Below are 14489 nucleotides of genomic sequence, written 5' to 3'. Positions count from 1 at the left end.
CCCCCAGACAGGAAAAGGCGGAGTTCATTGTTTAGCTCATAACTATTACGCGTCCAAGTAAATATTACTTATTAAAACATGATTTAATAATTAATTTCAGGTAGTTACACAACACTTGCCAATCATGAATTAAATAGTCTCTGTGAGCTGATCAAAAGTCAGCACCGTCTAAGCCACAGAATCAGAATCGCCTTTATTGTCATTGTCAAGTCAAGTCACCAGTATTTATAGAGCACTTTCAAACATTATTGTATTGTATAGGACAGGGTTTTTCAACCCGCGTGCCGCGGCACACTGGTGTGCCACGAGACATTGTCAGGTGTGCCGCGGGAAAATATCCAATTTGTATGCCTGTGCGGTTTCTCCCATGCCGCTAGGGAGTAGCAACAGCGAGCCAATTGCCTTGTGTTTCGACGATAGTCAAGCGAATTTGTGACGCATGAATGCAGGACGACGGTGAAACAATAAATATGAAAGATGAGAAAATACTCTTTTCTTTGTGTTCATTTGATTCCAATTCAAGCTGATATAACATCATTCTTCAATGTTAAAAACAGTTATAGTAACAATATCACACATTAATTGTTAAAATAAACGGGGGGGGGGGGGGTGCGGGGGGCTCACATTTTCAGCTAGTGGTGCGCCGCGAGATTTTTTTTCAATGAAAGAAGTGTGCCTTGGCTCAAAAAAGTTTGAAAAACACTGGTATAGGATACAACGAAATTTGGGTGCCACTCATTAGTGCATTTCGAAAATAATAAATAAAATAGAATAAAATAAAATAAATACAAAACTCAACAACACACAACAACAGCAGCAGTAGTAATGGTCGTGTGGACTGAGGCTTATATTGCACACAAGACACATATTGCACATGAAATGAAATGGCTCAGATATTGCTCATACAGGTGTCAAAGTCAAGGCCCGGGGACCAGATCCGGCCAGCCACATCATTTTATGCGGCCTGCGAAAGCAAATCATATGTTTCAACTTTCATGACCCTTGCTTAAATCTATACCGAACTCTCAAATTATCATATGTAATAAATAACTGACATTTTGCGATAACTTTATGACCCGTTTACACTCACTTGAACAATAATTGAACAAATACCTGACTGATTTCAAAACTAGTGAGCCATTGTTTTTTGTGTACAAGTAGTCATAAGATGTTATGATTAAACATTTATTCGGTTTCACCGTTGTAGCAGCCCTCCGAGGGAAGACATAATTCCAAAGTGGCCTGCGACAAAACAAAAAAGTTTGACACCTGGTCTAAGCCTTATAAAGCATTTAGCGATGAGATGTCAAGACTCACAAAGCCTCAAGACTCAAACAAATCTGTTATCTTAACAGACAAAGGAAGCCACAACATTAAGAGATACAAAACAGATTTGCATCAATATTTGTTTATTTACATTTAGATCAACGAGGGTAAAGAAGGCCTGTTTTGAAACACTTCTGATACTCAATTTGAATGAATATCAAGTTTTATAAAGGATCGTCGGAGATAGGCACTCAGAAATAACGACAAGACACTTCTGGCAACCAACAATAGGCACTTTATTGGTCCCACACAGAAGTGATAACACAGTTCAAACAAGTTGTATGAAGCTAAAGAACTCTTACCGTATGCCATTAGGGTGGAGAGCCAACACCCTCAGCAGAGTGAGCTTCAATACGAACTGGGCGTTTCGTACGTTAACCCACAGCGGACTCTGCTGAGGAGCATCGCTCCCCTCCTTTTATCCTCTAAAGTGTGTGCATCGGGAGGGGTGAGTGGCCATTCTCATCCCTGCCTACGCCACACTGTTTGTTGTGTAATCAAGTGGCATTGATCACAATCAAGTTTTGACAATTCAAGCAAAGTAGACTATGAAGTCGTCAAAGCAGGCCAAATAGTTTATCTCTGAGGTCGTCAAAGCAGGCTCCAGAGTCCATCTCTGAAATTGCTTAGGCAAGCAAGTCACCAAGTCATGCAATCATCTCAAAGCAGTTTTTCACTGAGAAGATATACATTGATTAAAGAAAACATCACAAAATATCTTAATATACCAAGGCCACATAAAAACTTGCTCACGCCAACAGTGGAACACAAATAAAAAAAATCTAAACATTGAAAACATTTCAGTCATATTTTAAAGTAAAGAAAACTCAAAATTATTTGCAACAAATAACTACACACACTTATATGTATACACATACATACTTCTGCTATACTCAACACATGAAAAATATAAATATCGATGGGAAAAAAACATGCAATCAAATCTGACAAATTTCAAAAATGAACATATTTTTCCCCCAACTTCCAAACACTGGACGGTATCAGTGGTAAGTTATCCCTTTTAGGGGAAGCAGCTTTCCAGAAACCTAATAAGCCAGCGGTCACCAACCTATATGAAACCAAGAACTCCTTCTTGGCTGCTAATTAATGCGGAGGGCAGCCAGTTTGATAGTATGCAATTTTGGAAGAAATATGTTCAAACTACCTTCATATATTATATTTCATGATGAATGATATTCATTTCTGAGAAGACACTGATCACATCAGCGATTTCCACAATAATTTCAATAATTTTCACTCCCCGCTGACCTTCGTAATACAGCCTCATTAACACATTTCAAATCCCGCCTCAAAACACATCTGTTTCGACAAGCCTATTCACTCAGACCATAAAGCCATTATTTTATTTATTTATTTTTGTTGTATTTTTTCTTATCTTATTTGATGTCGTTTTTAACATTGTACTCGTGATTTTAACTGCTTGTTGTAAGGTGTCCTTGAGTTTCTAGAAAGGCGCCCACAAATAAAATGTATTATTATTATTATTATTATTATAATTATGAAACGGATACATATAATTGGCCACACCTTATTAGAAATATCTGCCAGTGTTCACATTTTGAAATGGGCGCTTCTACAATATTCCTGGAAAGTCACAGTGTCTAATCACTGGTGAGTTATTTTTGGAATAGTCCCGCGGGCTACTCATGTAGTCCTTGAGGGTTCCCTGGTGCCCGCGGGCACCACGTTGGTGACCCCCGTTTTGAGCTTTTACCGTGTCTGCTATTTCTGGATATTCCTGAATTACAGTGGCAAACTGTTTGGCAAACTCAGAGTTTCACCTGACTGTTCAACTGCAGCAGTGACAACAGTCGTGTTCCGATCCACCTCAATACGCTTGAAAGCAGCAGACATGGTCCCTCCTCGACTGAACAGCCTGAGAACTTTTTTGGAGCCCCTAATCCGGAGTTTGGGCTGCCATTCAGAGGACAAATAATTTGTCTTATCCACTGTAAAACATGATTGGATTTGCATATCATCGGCCACACAGCATAGGGGTTGTCATCTTCATCGGAATTGGTTTTATAGCTTCGCAATTAATGATACAGAGATAATATACTTTTGAGTGGTTGATGCGGCGGCACCGGTGGTAAACTGGTTAGCACATATGCGTCACAGCATGGAGGTCCGGGATTCGAATCCAGGGTCCGGCCTCCCTGTGTGGTGTTTGTGTGTTCTCCCGGTGCCTGTGTGGGTTTTCTCCCATGTTCTGAGAAAAACATGCATGGTCGGTTAACTGGACATGATGAGTGTGAATGGTAAGTTTATGCGTGCCCCGCAATTGGCCGGCAACCGGTTCAGGATGTACCCCGACGTCTGCCAGAAGACGACTGGTTCGGATAATGAATGGATGATAAAGAGTGAAGTCTAGATCTCTGAGAGGTTTTCCTTACTCCATACTGGGATCCTAGCATAAAATGTGCAGATAAATGTTTTCAACGAAGAAAAAAAAAACATCAGTCCAAGTGGCAACATAAGATGGTTCGTTTCTGGTTTTAGCGCCCATGGGCCTGTGCTATTGATAGTCCATTAATATATAACTCCGTGCTCTATCCCAAGTTATTTCCGTCACACGTGCTAGAAAAGGAAACAACCTTTCAACCCTCTTATTTAAGCCACTACCAACATGTACATGCTTTCACGTTCCACCACCCAATCAAGAAAATGAAAAATCCTTTCTAAATACAGTACCAGATGTGGAATAGATTCACAAATCAACTATAACACGCAAAAAGTGAAAGGAACATAAGAAACACCTTTATTGCTGCCCACCTACTTTATCCAGATTTAACTGTCCTCAGTTGCATGTATCCTGTTACATTGTTACAATGTGCTTACAATCCACGTGAGGCTAAATAAAATGGCAAGGTAAAAGATTAAATGCAAATATTAATACAAAGCAAAAAGTTATACAAACTCAGAACGGTGTCACAAATCAATATGGATAAAAGACATATACACAGTAGTTTGGAGACAATAACGCAAGCATATGAAGAAAACTGGAGAAATAAGTCGTTATACTAAGTTTACATTATGTTTCTGTGCAGCCCCATTTTGCTGAAACAACAACAACAAAAAATTCTACGTTAAGTTTTCTCGGAGCTTGGCACAGTAACCATGAGAGGCCGTGAGTCCGAAAGACGCACTCCGGATGCCAGTATGTCCCCCTCATGGTTATCACATTCTAATCAAGGTCTGACATAGGGATGGGGAATATAGATTTTTACAATTCCGATTCCATTATCACGTTTGTTGAACGATCCAATGTTTTATTCACTCTCTTATTGATACTTTTTTGGAGGGGGGGGGGGGTAGATCAGCATTCACTTTTTCTTACACTTCTATTTGTAAACAAGCTACATTTTAAAAAGTAATATGACCTTAAAAACCTAACGGTGTGGTCTGAAGAGGTCCACATACTAGGACTCCTTGATGCTGTGTGGGTGGTATTCTGTGGGAATTGATAAAAGTCAACCTTGATTATTCTGTGGCAATTACATCACAATAGGGGCGTTCACACGGCACACATTTGCTTCTGGGCTGCACCGGTGTATTTTGTTGCGATACATCTTATACCGGTGTAATTTTTGTGGCGTGTTCACACATATAAAGCTGCTTAATAAAGAGAAGCGTGTTAACGCCGGTGCAGCCCCACTTGCGTTCACACGGCAGTTTCTGAGGCCGTGCAATACGGAAAAAAAATGCGTGAAGTGTACTTCCTTTTCCGCGCCTTGTTTGTGACATATCAAAAAACCATAGTTTATACTTCTCCAGACAAATCAACGGTGTGGTCTATCAGACACCATAAAAGGATGAGAGAGAAAAAGGAAAGAAGTGCAAAATACTCAGGATGCAAGTTATGCACGACCAGTATGTAATCAACTCTTCTCACGTGTAGCCAGTCTTACCCCTGTAGCGTTCACACAACCCATTTTATATCGGTGCTACCCCAAAAACTAGCATTTACTCCGGAGTAAATTTTCAAACCACCTCCTGAGCAGGGTTAAATTTGCTCCGGTTTAAGCTGTTTTCAGGGGCTACACCGGTATAACTTTGTACGTGTGAACGCTCTACCGGTGCTACACCGGAGTAGATGTTGCCGTGCGAACACCCCTAATGTCCAGTAAGATTTCACCACTCACATATGATATGAATCAACTTGGTCAGCCAGTGACAAATGAAATCAACTCAAGTCCATTTGTGATCTGGGACCTCACTCTGCCCTGCCTCGGTGAAAGGAGAAGCTAGCTAGCGGTAGACTGAACTGAGTGCTGCCAGGCGATGAGCGAGTCAGCCTCCGTCTCTCATCACGCAAAAGGTTTGAAATAAGTTTGAAATGGCAGTAAAGTTACCTGGAGTTTTGACAGGAGAGGATGTCGTTACGCTGCCACTGCTCCTAGGTTGTGCACGCTGCAGCAGATCAAAAGCGCGACCGTCAAGCTTTTGCTTGCTGTGTGTGTAAATTCTTTTGGATATTGGTATTGGTTGCGTTTCCTCCCTTCCATGAACTAATATAATGAGCGGGTATTGAAAAGTACCCTGTTGTTAACCTAGTTTGTAAAAGGTAAACCAACTTTTGAGCATCCAGTGCCATGTTTCTGACTGGGCGTGCTAGTAAATGCTACGCAACGTGCGTGGTGATGTCATGCGCCCTGATTAAAATGCGTAAGAGATTAGTTTACAAGAACGGCAAATGATGCGAAGGAATTAAAACTGAGAACCAGTTTGCAACAAGAAACAGTTTTCGACTCCCATCCCACATCTTTCACATTGTTCAGATTTTCTACAGATACATGGATGCCAGGTAGCTTTGGAGAATGTGTGTTGTATAAATGCTCCATGTACAGCACTTTGTAGACAGCGATGGCTGTTTGAAAGTGCTCTATAAATACAGTTGAGTTGAGTTTGTATGTATGTACTGCCACAGGAACATAATATAAACATTGCATTAAGGCCTTTTCACACTGCACTTGTTTTTTTGGGGGTAGTGCGCAACACCAAGCGTGCCAGTATTTATAAGTGCTTGTGTAGCAACAGAGAATACTTGAAAGTAACAGGGAGGGTAGTCCTGCTGTTAGCACTCTGAAATCACCCCGCAACCCCCTAATTTTTCAATTTGAGAGTGGTACTACAGCGACGTCAGCAGGCACCCACTTTGTGCAACGCGATGTTCCGTCCTTATAGCACATAAACAATGAATGGTTTGCTCAATGCGCACTGCGGGTTGCTAAGTGCAATGTGGAAAGGCCGTCAGTCAGTCATCAATCACATGGAGTTTTCTAAAGAGACTGCTGAACTCACAGCTGTAGGAGGAAGGTATTTGACGATCGGTTCATCGCTTTCAGGTGAAGATTGGCATAAAATAAGTACTTTTAAACCCTTAAAAATATTAAAGGTGTCATTTTCAGACAATGGGTTGAATATTTAGGACAATATTCAATTATTTCATGCACGCTTGACAAGCCTCACGAGTCTCATTCAAAGCATTTCAAGTACTGTTTTGGCCCGTGTGCGGTTGTCTTCCAAAAGCTGCTCCTCAAAGGCTTTTCACTGCGGGTCCGTACTGGATGATCCCACAATTCCATGCTGACGTAGCACATTCCTCAGGATCTGATTCTTGGATTTCCAGTCTTCTACCTGAGAAAAAGAGATGTCCACCGCAAAGCAGGCACCAGTAAGCACAGGGAACACTTTTTTTGAACAGTAATGGGGAATACTCTGCAAATCTGCCTAATACTGCGGTCGACAATGCAAGACGAGCTTTTCTGGTTTCATATTTCCAATTTTACAAGGTCTGACCGGACCGGCGAAAGGTTAACGACAATGCTAGCTTCCATTAGCTGCCAGAAAGGAGAAAAGGGCTGCATAACGGTGAGTGCATTAACTTGTTTACAATTTTTGAACTCTCAACCAAAGTAGCATTTAGCATGACCCACAGTTTAGCATGAGCCACAGATTGGCTATCAATGTTCAAACTCTTTTCTCCATCCACCAACAAAAGCAAGCGAGATACGTGGCACTACCTGATACTTTCTGCCCGTCTGCACCTTGCATGATAGCAAAAAGCAATCATAGCAATGGGTAGTCACTAGGCTCTTCACCAGGCAATGAATCAAAACTTAATCCTGATTTGGATTTTGGCTTCTCGCAATCATACAAAAAAACTCAACTTGCCAAAGGGCTGTTTGTGTCTTGAAGTTCCTGACAATTGTGAAAGTACCCCTAACCCACCATGTTAGTTCCGCAAAAAGCACATAGCATGTATATGATTCTGCCCTGTCTGATCATTCTTTTGTTTGACAACACAGTTGGCGTTTACCGTGTAAAAAAAAAAAAAAACTAAAAGAATTTCACTTCTTCTACCCACAATCTTGCTGCTGTAGACTGTAAATTTCCCCATTGTGGGACAAATAAAGGATATATTAATCTTAATCTTACATTTTTTTAATTCGAGACATGATTCATTTTAAATACATTTCCAACCATAATGCTATAGTGGGGCGGCCCGGTAGTCCAGTGGTTAGCACGTCGGCTTCACAGTGCAGAGGTACCGGGTTCGATTCCAGCTCCGGCCTCCCTGTGTGGAGTTTGCATGTTCTCCCCGGGCCTGCGTGGGTTTTCTCCGGGTGCTCCGGTTTCCTCCCACATTCCAAAAACATGTGTGGCAGGCTGATTGAACACTCTAAATTGTCCCTAGGTGTGAGTGTGAATGGTTGTTCGTCTCTGTGTGCCCTGTGATTGGCTGGCAACCGATTCAGGGTGTCCCCCGCCTACTGCCCGGAGACGGCTGGGATGGGCTCCAGCACCCCCCGCGACCCTAGTGAGGATCAAGCGGTACGGAAGATGAATGAATGAATGAATGAATGCTATAGTGTCAATGTAAAATCTTATTAACACGCTAACGGAGCAATAGCATCAACTTTCAGACTGATACTTCAAATAATGAATTCACACACAGACACTGTACAAACATACATTATAGGCAATAAGACTAAACTAAAAATCTTATGTTCTTCCTAACCTGTGAAAAACGAGTGAGATATGAATTGAGATCAATTGTAACCTTCTTCTTCTACTCTCATTATCGCATTGTATGTACCTCGTACATACACAGCACCACACTGCTCAGAAGAGGCCAACATTTGCACAGCAAGAACATTTGGTATTAACAGTACAGGTATTTTAATTGACGTATTTTCTGCATTAAAAGGTGCTTCGGATTGTAAGGCCCACCTCAATGAATGGCCGATTTAAAAAATGTTTTCATATATAGGGCACGATGCATTATAAAGTGCACAGAATAGAAGTTATAATGGCTGCGGTTACACTATGTATCCACCAGATGGATCTATGCTAGAGGGAATACAATGCCATACAGCAGAACCCTTTCAGGTTACAATTGGTTCCTGCTAATAATCACCACTAGATGGCATATGAACACTAACAGGGAAAAGCCTCAATGGGGAATGTAAAGAGACTTAGGTAACGTACATAAGGCGCATCATCCTATAGCACTGTTGGCTTTTGGGAAAATCGAATGCTTTTAGGCGCACCTTATAATGTGGAAAATACGGGATATACTGTGTATAATATTGGTAATGAAAACAGTCGACTTTAATTAAATTTGATAAGATTGTGTGAATTGCTTAATTCTCCTGTTGTGGCATAGACTCGCATCTTACTCAAAATAGTGATTTGCCGTTTCACAAGATGCCTTCAAGTTTTGTAGGCACGGTGGTCCAGACAATGATTCTTCATTATACGACTGCCTCTCTCTCTCTCTCTCACACCAAAATACCTCCTGTCGGAGAAGCTGATTGTCAATCCTAAGTCGATCAAGGGCGCTGAGATCTTCCCCCAACTTCAGGTTGCTCTGTCGGAGTTCTTTGATGTAGTCACAGGCTTTGGACAATATTCCCCCTTTACTCTAAGACAAAATGTGAAGAATGATTACCGGTAGTTAACATCCCCGTGTTACCTTAATCATGTTATAAAATGATTTTTATAGGCTTCATGCTGTATTTCACAGCTGACATTTGTCCCTTTTTAAACAAATTGTGATACCTCAATTGAACTTAGAAAATCTGGATGGACTAAATGGAGCATTAAACAGAACCCAGCACACCTGTCCCGTCTTGGTGTAATCAATGTTGCAGTCCGGTATTGTCTTCGATAGCTGCACGATCCAGTTATTGATTTTGTCCCGACGTCTACGCTCAACTGGGGGGAGAGATGGAAGCAAGTTTTCTCGATCAAACTGACTTCCTCTTGTATAGAAAGTGCCAGTCAAAATTTGTAACCTTCGTTGTGCTGCGCACGGCGTTTCTCATCCCTGGAACCACGAGGAGCCTCTTGTTTTCTAGGAACCACACCACATCATAAGATGATGGGTAATTATACTTAAATTGTGGTAAATAATAATATATTAGTACGCTATGTATGGTTGAGTGCGAGGTGCAATTGTCCTTTGACTGGATCCTGTCAAAACTTCCTGGGGTGACATCATCACATAAAGCTGCCCTGTAACAAAATTTTTTTTTAAATCATAAGATTCAAGGAGAACGGACCAGGTGCAATTTAGCATTTTGCAAATTTTAATGTTTTGAACACGTGTAAACTATTATTTTAATGCATTCTTTTTTTAGGTATAGAGCTAGCTGACTGAGTTTGGTTACCCGTGGGTGTAGTCTGGCTGAGCAACGTGTCAGATGCCTGCACTGTGGTCACCATGGTCCCCGTTGTGGCGTCAGCGATGCTGGCAGGATAGTATGTGTACTGTGTCTCAGTGGTGCCATCTCCTTCAAGCCCTTCTGACTGGGAGAAGACAGCCTGGGGTCCAAGAAACATTGATTATATCACAAAACTCTACTAATGTGGTCAAACTGTCAACAAATTGCACCACTGGACAATCAATTCATTGTATCCATTTGCTGAACTGCTGTCAGAGTTTTTCTCGGACAAAGTTAAAGAAATGACTCGGCACACAGGTAAAATTGTCTTCAATATCGACGGAAGCGGATCTCTGAGAGCGAACGACAGATCCCACTCAGAGCCCGCCCCTCCGCGAGTTCGAACCTTTATTGTAAAATATGCAAAATACAAGAAAAACACTGCCCCCGATATTTGCATACCGCACCCCCGGTCCGGCTCCTCGGTAGTGATTGGTTACCTGGATTTAAGCTTTGAACCACCGGTACGTTGGCGCCTTTCTGTCTGGTCTATTGAATCAGCATGTTGCAGACTTTGTGGACGACAAAATGTCGCATGGGCGCGATGGGTGTTCTCAAATTGTCTTTTGTTGTTCAACTGCTGTTCCCGAATTATTCATTCCCTCTTTGTGACCGAGTCTAGCCCTCTCCTCTGATCGCCCACCTGCATTGACGTGCTAATTGTGGACTACAACAGCCCTCCGGCCAGGTGGCCGGCGCCTTTGTGCACAGGCATTTCGGGGTGCTGGATACGCACCCAAACGTTCAGACGTGCCCAAATTATATGAAACTTTAAACATTATACAATTTTGCTCATAGATTCCTCTAACAATGTACCTAAGGATTGTCTTCAGGATCAACAAAAAAAGAAATAAGTCCCAAAACACTACCGACACACATAAAACTCCTACATTTATGTGAATATGGGCTCCGACAATGCGGTGTTAAATTATTAGTGTGTGGGATAGAGGTTGGTACACAATGTCGGTTTACTCACTTGTGTGACAGCTTGAGTGGTTGCAGGGAAACCAGTGACCAGACTCACTGCCGCACCTCCATCTGCCTGACCCTCTAACTGGCTGTCAGACACCTGGATCACTCTGTATGTTACCTAGAAGAAAACACGATTGCCAAGTGGCAATCGTGATATGGTGATCTGGCAATCAAGATATGTGAAATGCAGGATTTTAACACAAAGGTTTGGGAGGTGTTGATTGAAATACATGTATGTATTATTTTGGTTATGTATGTGCAGGAATGGACGGTTCGGTAGTCGACTGGTTTGCACGTTGGCCCCACAGTGCCGAGGTGCAGGGTTCGATTTCGGCTCTGAAACTTCCTGTGAGGAGTTTGGATGTTCTACCCGTGCCTGTGTGGGTTTTTTTCAAGGTACTCTGGTTTCCTCCCACATACCAAAAACATGGATGGAAGATTAAGGGAACACTCTAAATTGTCCCGAGGTGTGGCGGGAATGGTTGTTCGTCTGTGTGCCCTGTGAATGGCTGGCAACCAGTTCGGGGTGTCCCCGCCTACTGCCCCGAAACAGCTGGGCTAGGCTACAGCACGTCCCACGGCCCTTGTGAGGATAAGTAGATTAGAAAATGGATGGATGGATGGATGGATGTGCAGGAACACGGGTGATTATAAACCACATTTAAAAGAGATTCCAATTAAATTAGACTGGTATAACCAATTAAAACATTTTATATTAGACTGCTATAAAAATCTAAATATTTCACAATAATTAAATCAAATCAGGGATAAGATATTTGGTTCACCCAAAAAATAAAATAAAAAACAGCATCTTTGTTGGAAATACAAAAAAAAACAACAATATATCCACTGTGGCACTCAACAACTGTATCTAAGGTCTCGCTTTCCTGCATTTGTTGCTACTCGTAGGAAAGTGCCTTTTTTAACTTAAAAGCAGTGTTGGAAAGATTTAAGAAAGCTTAATGCGACAATTGCAGCCTTTGAGGGACATATTAATGGCTTTTTGTTACATCGTGCTACGATCATTGTGACAGTAGCAGTAAAGCGACAACGTACACAATCCTCTTCTTGCAGAAATACCAGCCAACAGCACAGGGTTTGCAAAACATTTTGCGGACAGCTTCTCTTCAAGACCAACATTTGCAAAAATCTACTGCCACATTTATATCCCGCGATCCACCCAATTTCCGTACCGCTTGTCCTCGTTGGGTCATGGGTGACAAAGTGCCTTCAGCAGCTCATTTTATGCTTGAGATGGGGTGCATCTTGGATTGGTCGCCAGGACAACCATTTCCCCTCCTAACCAGACTGAAAGGCAATTTAGACTCATCGATTGAACTGAACACACATTTTTGTTTTATGTGGGAGAAAACTGGAGTACCCAGAGAAAGCAAACATGGGCAGGACATCCAGATTCTACTCAGGAAGACTGGAGCCGTGATCGGAACCCCGAACCGGAGACCTGTGAGACAGATTTGATCACATCCAATACACTGTTCTGTCCTTAACCTTTACATGTCAAACATTTTAAAAATAAAGAACAAGACATGATCACAACAAATATTGATTTTGATGATGGCAAAGAACGTGTATGACAAGACTCCTTCCTACTTGTCCAACTCCTCCCTCTGTCTTGAATAAGTATTTGATGGGTTGATCTGTGAATGTGGAGGCAGATTGGATAGCTGCAATTGCAGCTGGATCTTCTGCAGTGGCGACTGAGCCTGTCGGAGCACATAACCACAAGCAGGATGTTTATTAGAAACAGCTTTTAAAATGTTTATGAATCTCTATATTATATACACGTGCACGCGCGCACATACACAATGCAGGCAAGTAATCTCATTTTAGATTGTGGTTTAAAAAAACAGTATGGCCAATTTACACATTCAAAGATCTGACACAAAAGGGCACAATGTCAGTGAGCTCTATAATTATTAAATTGACGGTACTGTACTTCAATATTTTCTTTCACACATAACATAGCAGTCGATTTCACCTTCTTCGTTGGCAGTAGTACTCCCATCTGCATCAGGGCTTTTTTGTTGGCTGTAAGAGAATGCAAATGCTCGTATTGAACTGTATTAAACACACGGCGTAAACAAGTGACTGCTTTAGATTGTTTGTTTCTTTTTCTTTCAGAACACAGGTCCCACTCACCTCTTCATTTCTGGCGACAGTCCTGGTCAAGGAGACCGTCTTCACTTGCTCCCACAGCCACACTGAGGAGAGCGTTCATGAGTTTGACAGAAAACCCAGAGATGACTTCCAATCCAACTTCAAGAAACAAACTGTGTGTGCATGCATGTGTTTCGAAACGACTTTACAGATCGACTGCATTTTCAACTGAACGAAACTACTGTGTCGTTTCGCCGTAGCGGAAAGGATGGTTTCTGCGCTCGAAATTAGATTGAAGGCAATTAAAGATAAAATACAGCCGCACTAATATAAAACACACTTTAGCAGTGGCATTATAATGTTATTTCTATTTTATTTGAACAATTTCAACAGATATGATGAATATTGCATGTACTTTATAGGTCCCAACCGGAAGTTACGCTTTTTAGCTAGCTGGACTAGATCCTTCCTGATGTCTACAATGTTCGGCCCCAGCGGTTCTTTGCAGATGTTTCCCAAAACATTTTACCTTATGGGTGGCAAATAGATGGACATTGCAATGATTCATACCACCAGCCTAAAGTTAGTTATAAATCGATAGGTTATGCACAGTCAGCTACATTTTGGTACAGCATTTTTTTACTGTGACGAACAAAGATCTACTTACGCCAAGGTCTGGATCCTCCCACAACATTTATCAACAGCATAAATGCTGACTATACGCATGCGCGACCGGAACAAACGTCACTGTGGACGTCATTCTTGTTTACTTTCAACCGTCCCCCTCCTCACATATAATATTAATGTATATATAATGTTGATCCATCTATTTTCTGTAGCGCCTATCCTCAAACTGTAGTGACGTTTATTTTGCTGGTATGACATTGTCTTTCTTGTATTTAATGTCATGGCAAATTATTTTTGCAAAAGGTTGAGTGAGTAATGAAAAGAACCACGGGATGTCAGTGTATCACCGGTTTTACGATATCATGGATTCTGCACTTTTATGTTAAAAACACAATTGAAGAAGCAGTGGAAATTTTACTAAACGTGCACATGAAATAATCGTGCACCGCTATTGTTGTATTTCAAAGTAATGTACAGTATGTGTAGAGTACTGCCCCGTGCGCACCCGACAGAAGTCAACATTCACACGCTGTTTCACAGCAACCAATAAGAGTCACTGTTGAGTTACTGACGCGAATGGTCTTTAAATCTTATTTTACTCCAGTAAAATTCGTCGTGGAATTATCAATTAATGAATAACATGCATTTTAAGGGTAAATGTTAAAGAACAACTACGAGCAAAATATTCTATCTATT

General features: G+C 41.5%; 1 protein-coding gene across 2 annotated transcripts; it reads right to left on the bottom strand.

The window, feature by feature from the left end:
• Positions 1 to 4082: 4082 nt before the first annotated feature.
• Positions 4083 to 13889, bottom strand: usf1 (upstream transcription factor 1). Of its 2 annotated transcripts, none has more exons than XM_052079080.1 (11): positions 13834 to 13889; positions 13209 to 13270; positions 13048 to 13097; positions 12660 to 12772; positions 11053 to 11166; positions 10023 to 10176; positions 9780 to 9867; positions 9648 to 9706; positions 9473 to 9567; positions 9146 to 9274; positions 4083 to 6984 (listed from the first exon to the last, which is right to left on the bottom strand). In XM_052079080.1, exons 2-11 carry the CDS (start codon positions 13214 to 13216, stop codon positions 6895 to 6897), a joined length of 900 nt encoding a protein of 299 aa, XP_051935040.1. In that variant the 5' UTR covers positions 13217 to 13270; positions 13834 to 13889; the 3' UTR covers positions 4083 to 6894. The 2 variants fall into 2 exon arrangements, with proteins under 2 accessions (XP_051935040.1, XP_051935039.1); XM_052079079.1 differs by having other exon boundaries at positions 13696 to 13840.
• Between the last annotated feature and the right edge of the window lie 600 nt (positions 13890 to 14489).

This window comes from Hippocampus zosterae, chromosome 10 (assembly GCF_025434085.1).
Source record: "Hippocampus zosterae strain Florida chromosome 10, ASM2543408v3, whole genome shotgun sequence".
In the NCBI taxonomy this organism is placed as follows: Eukaryota; Metazoa; Chordata; class Actinopteri; order Syngnathiformes; family Syngnathidae; genus Hippocampus; species Hippocampus zosterae.
This window is presented reverse-complemented; position numbering and strand designations above follow the sequence as displayed.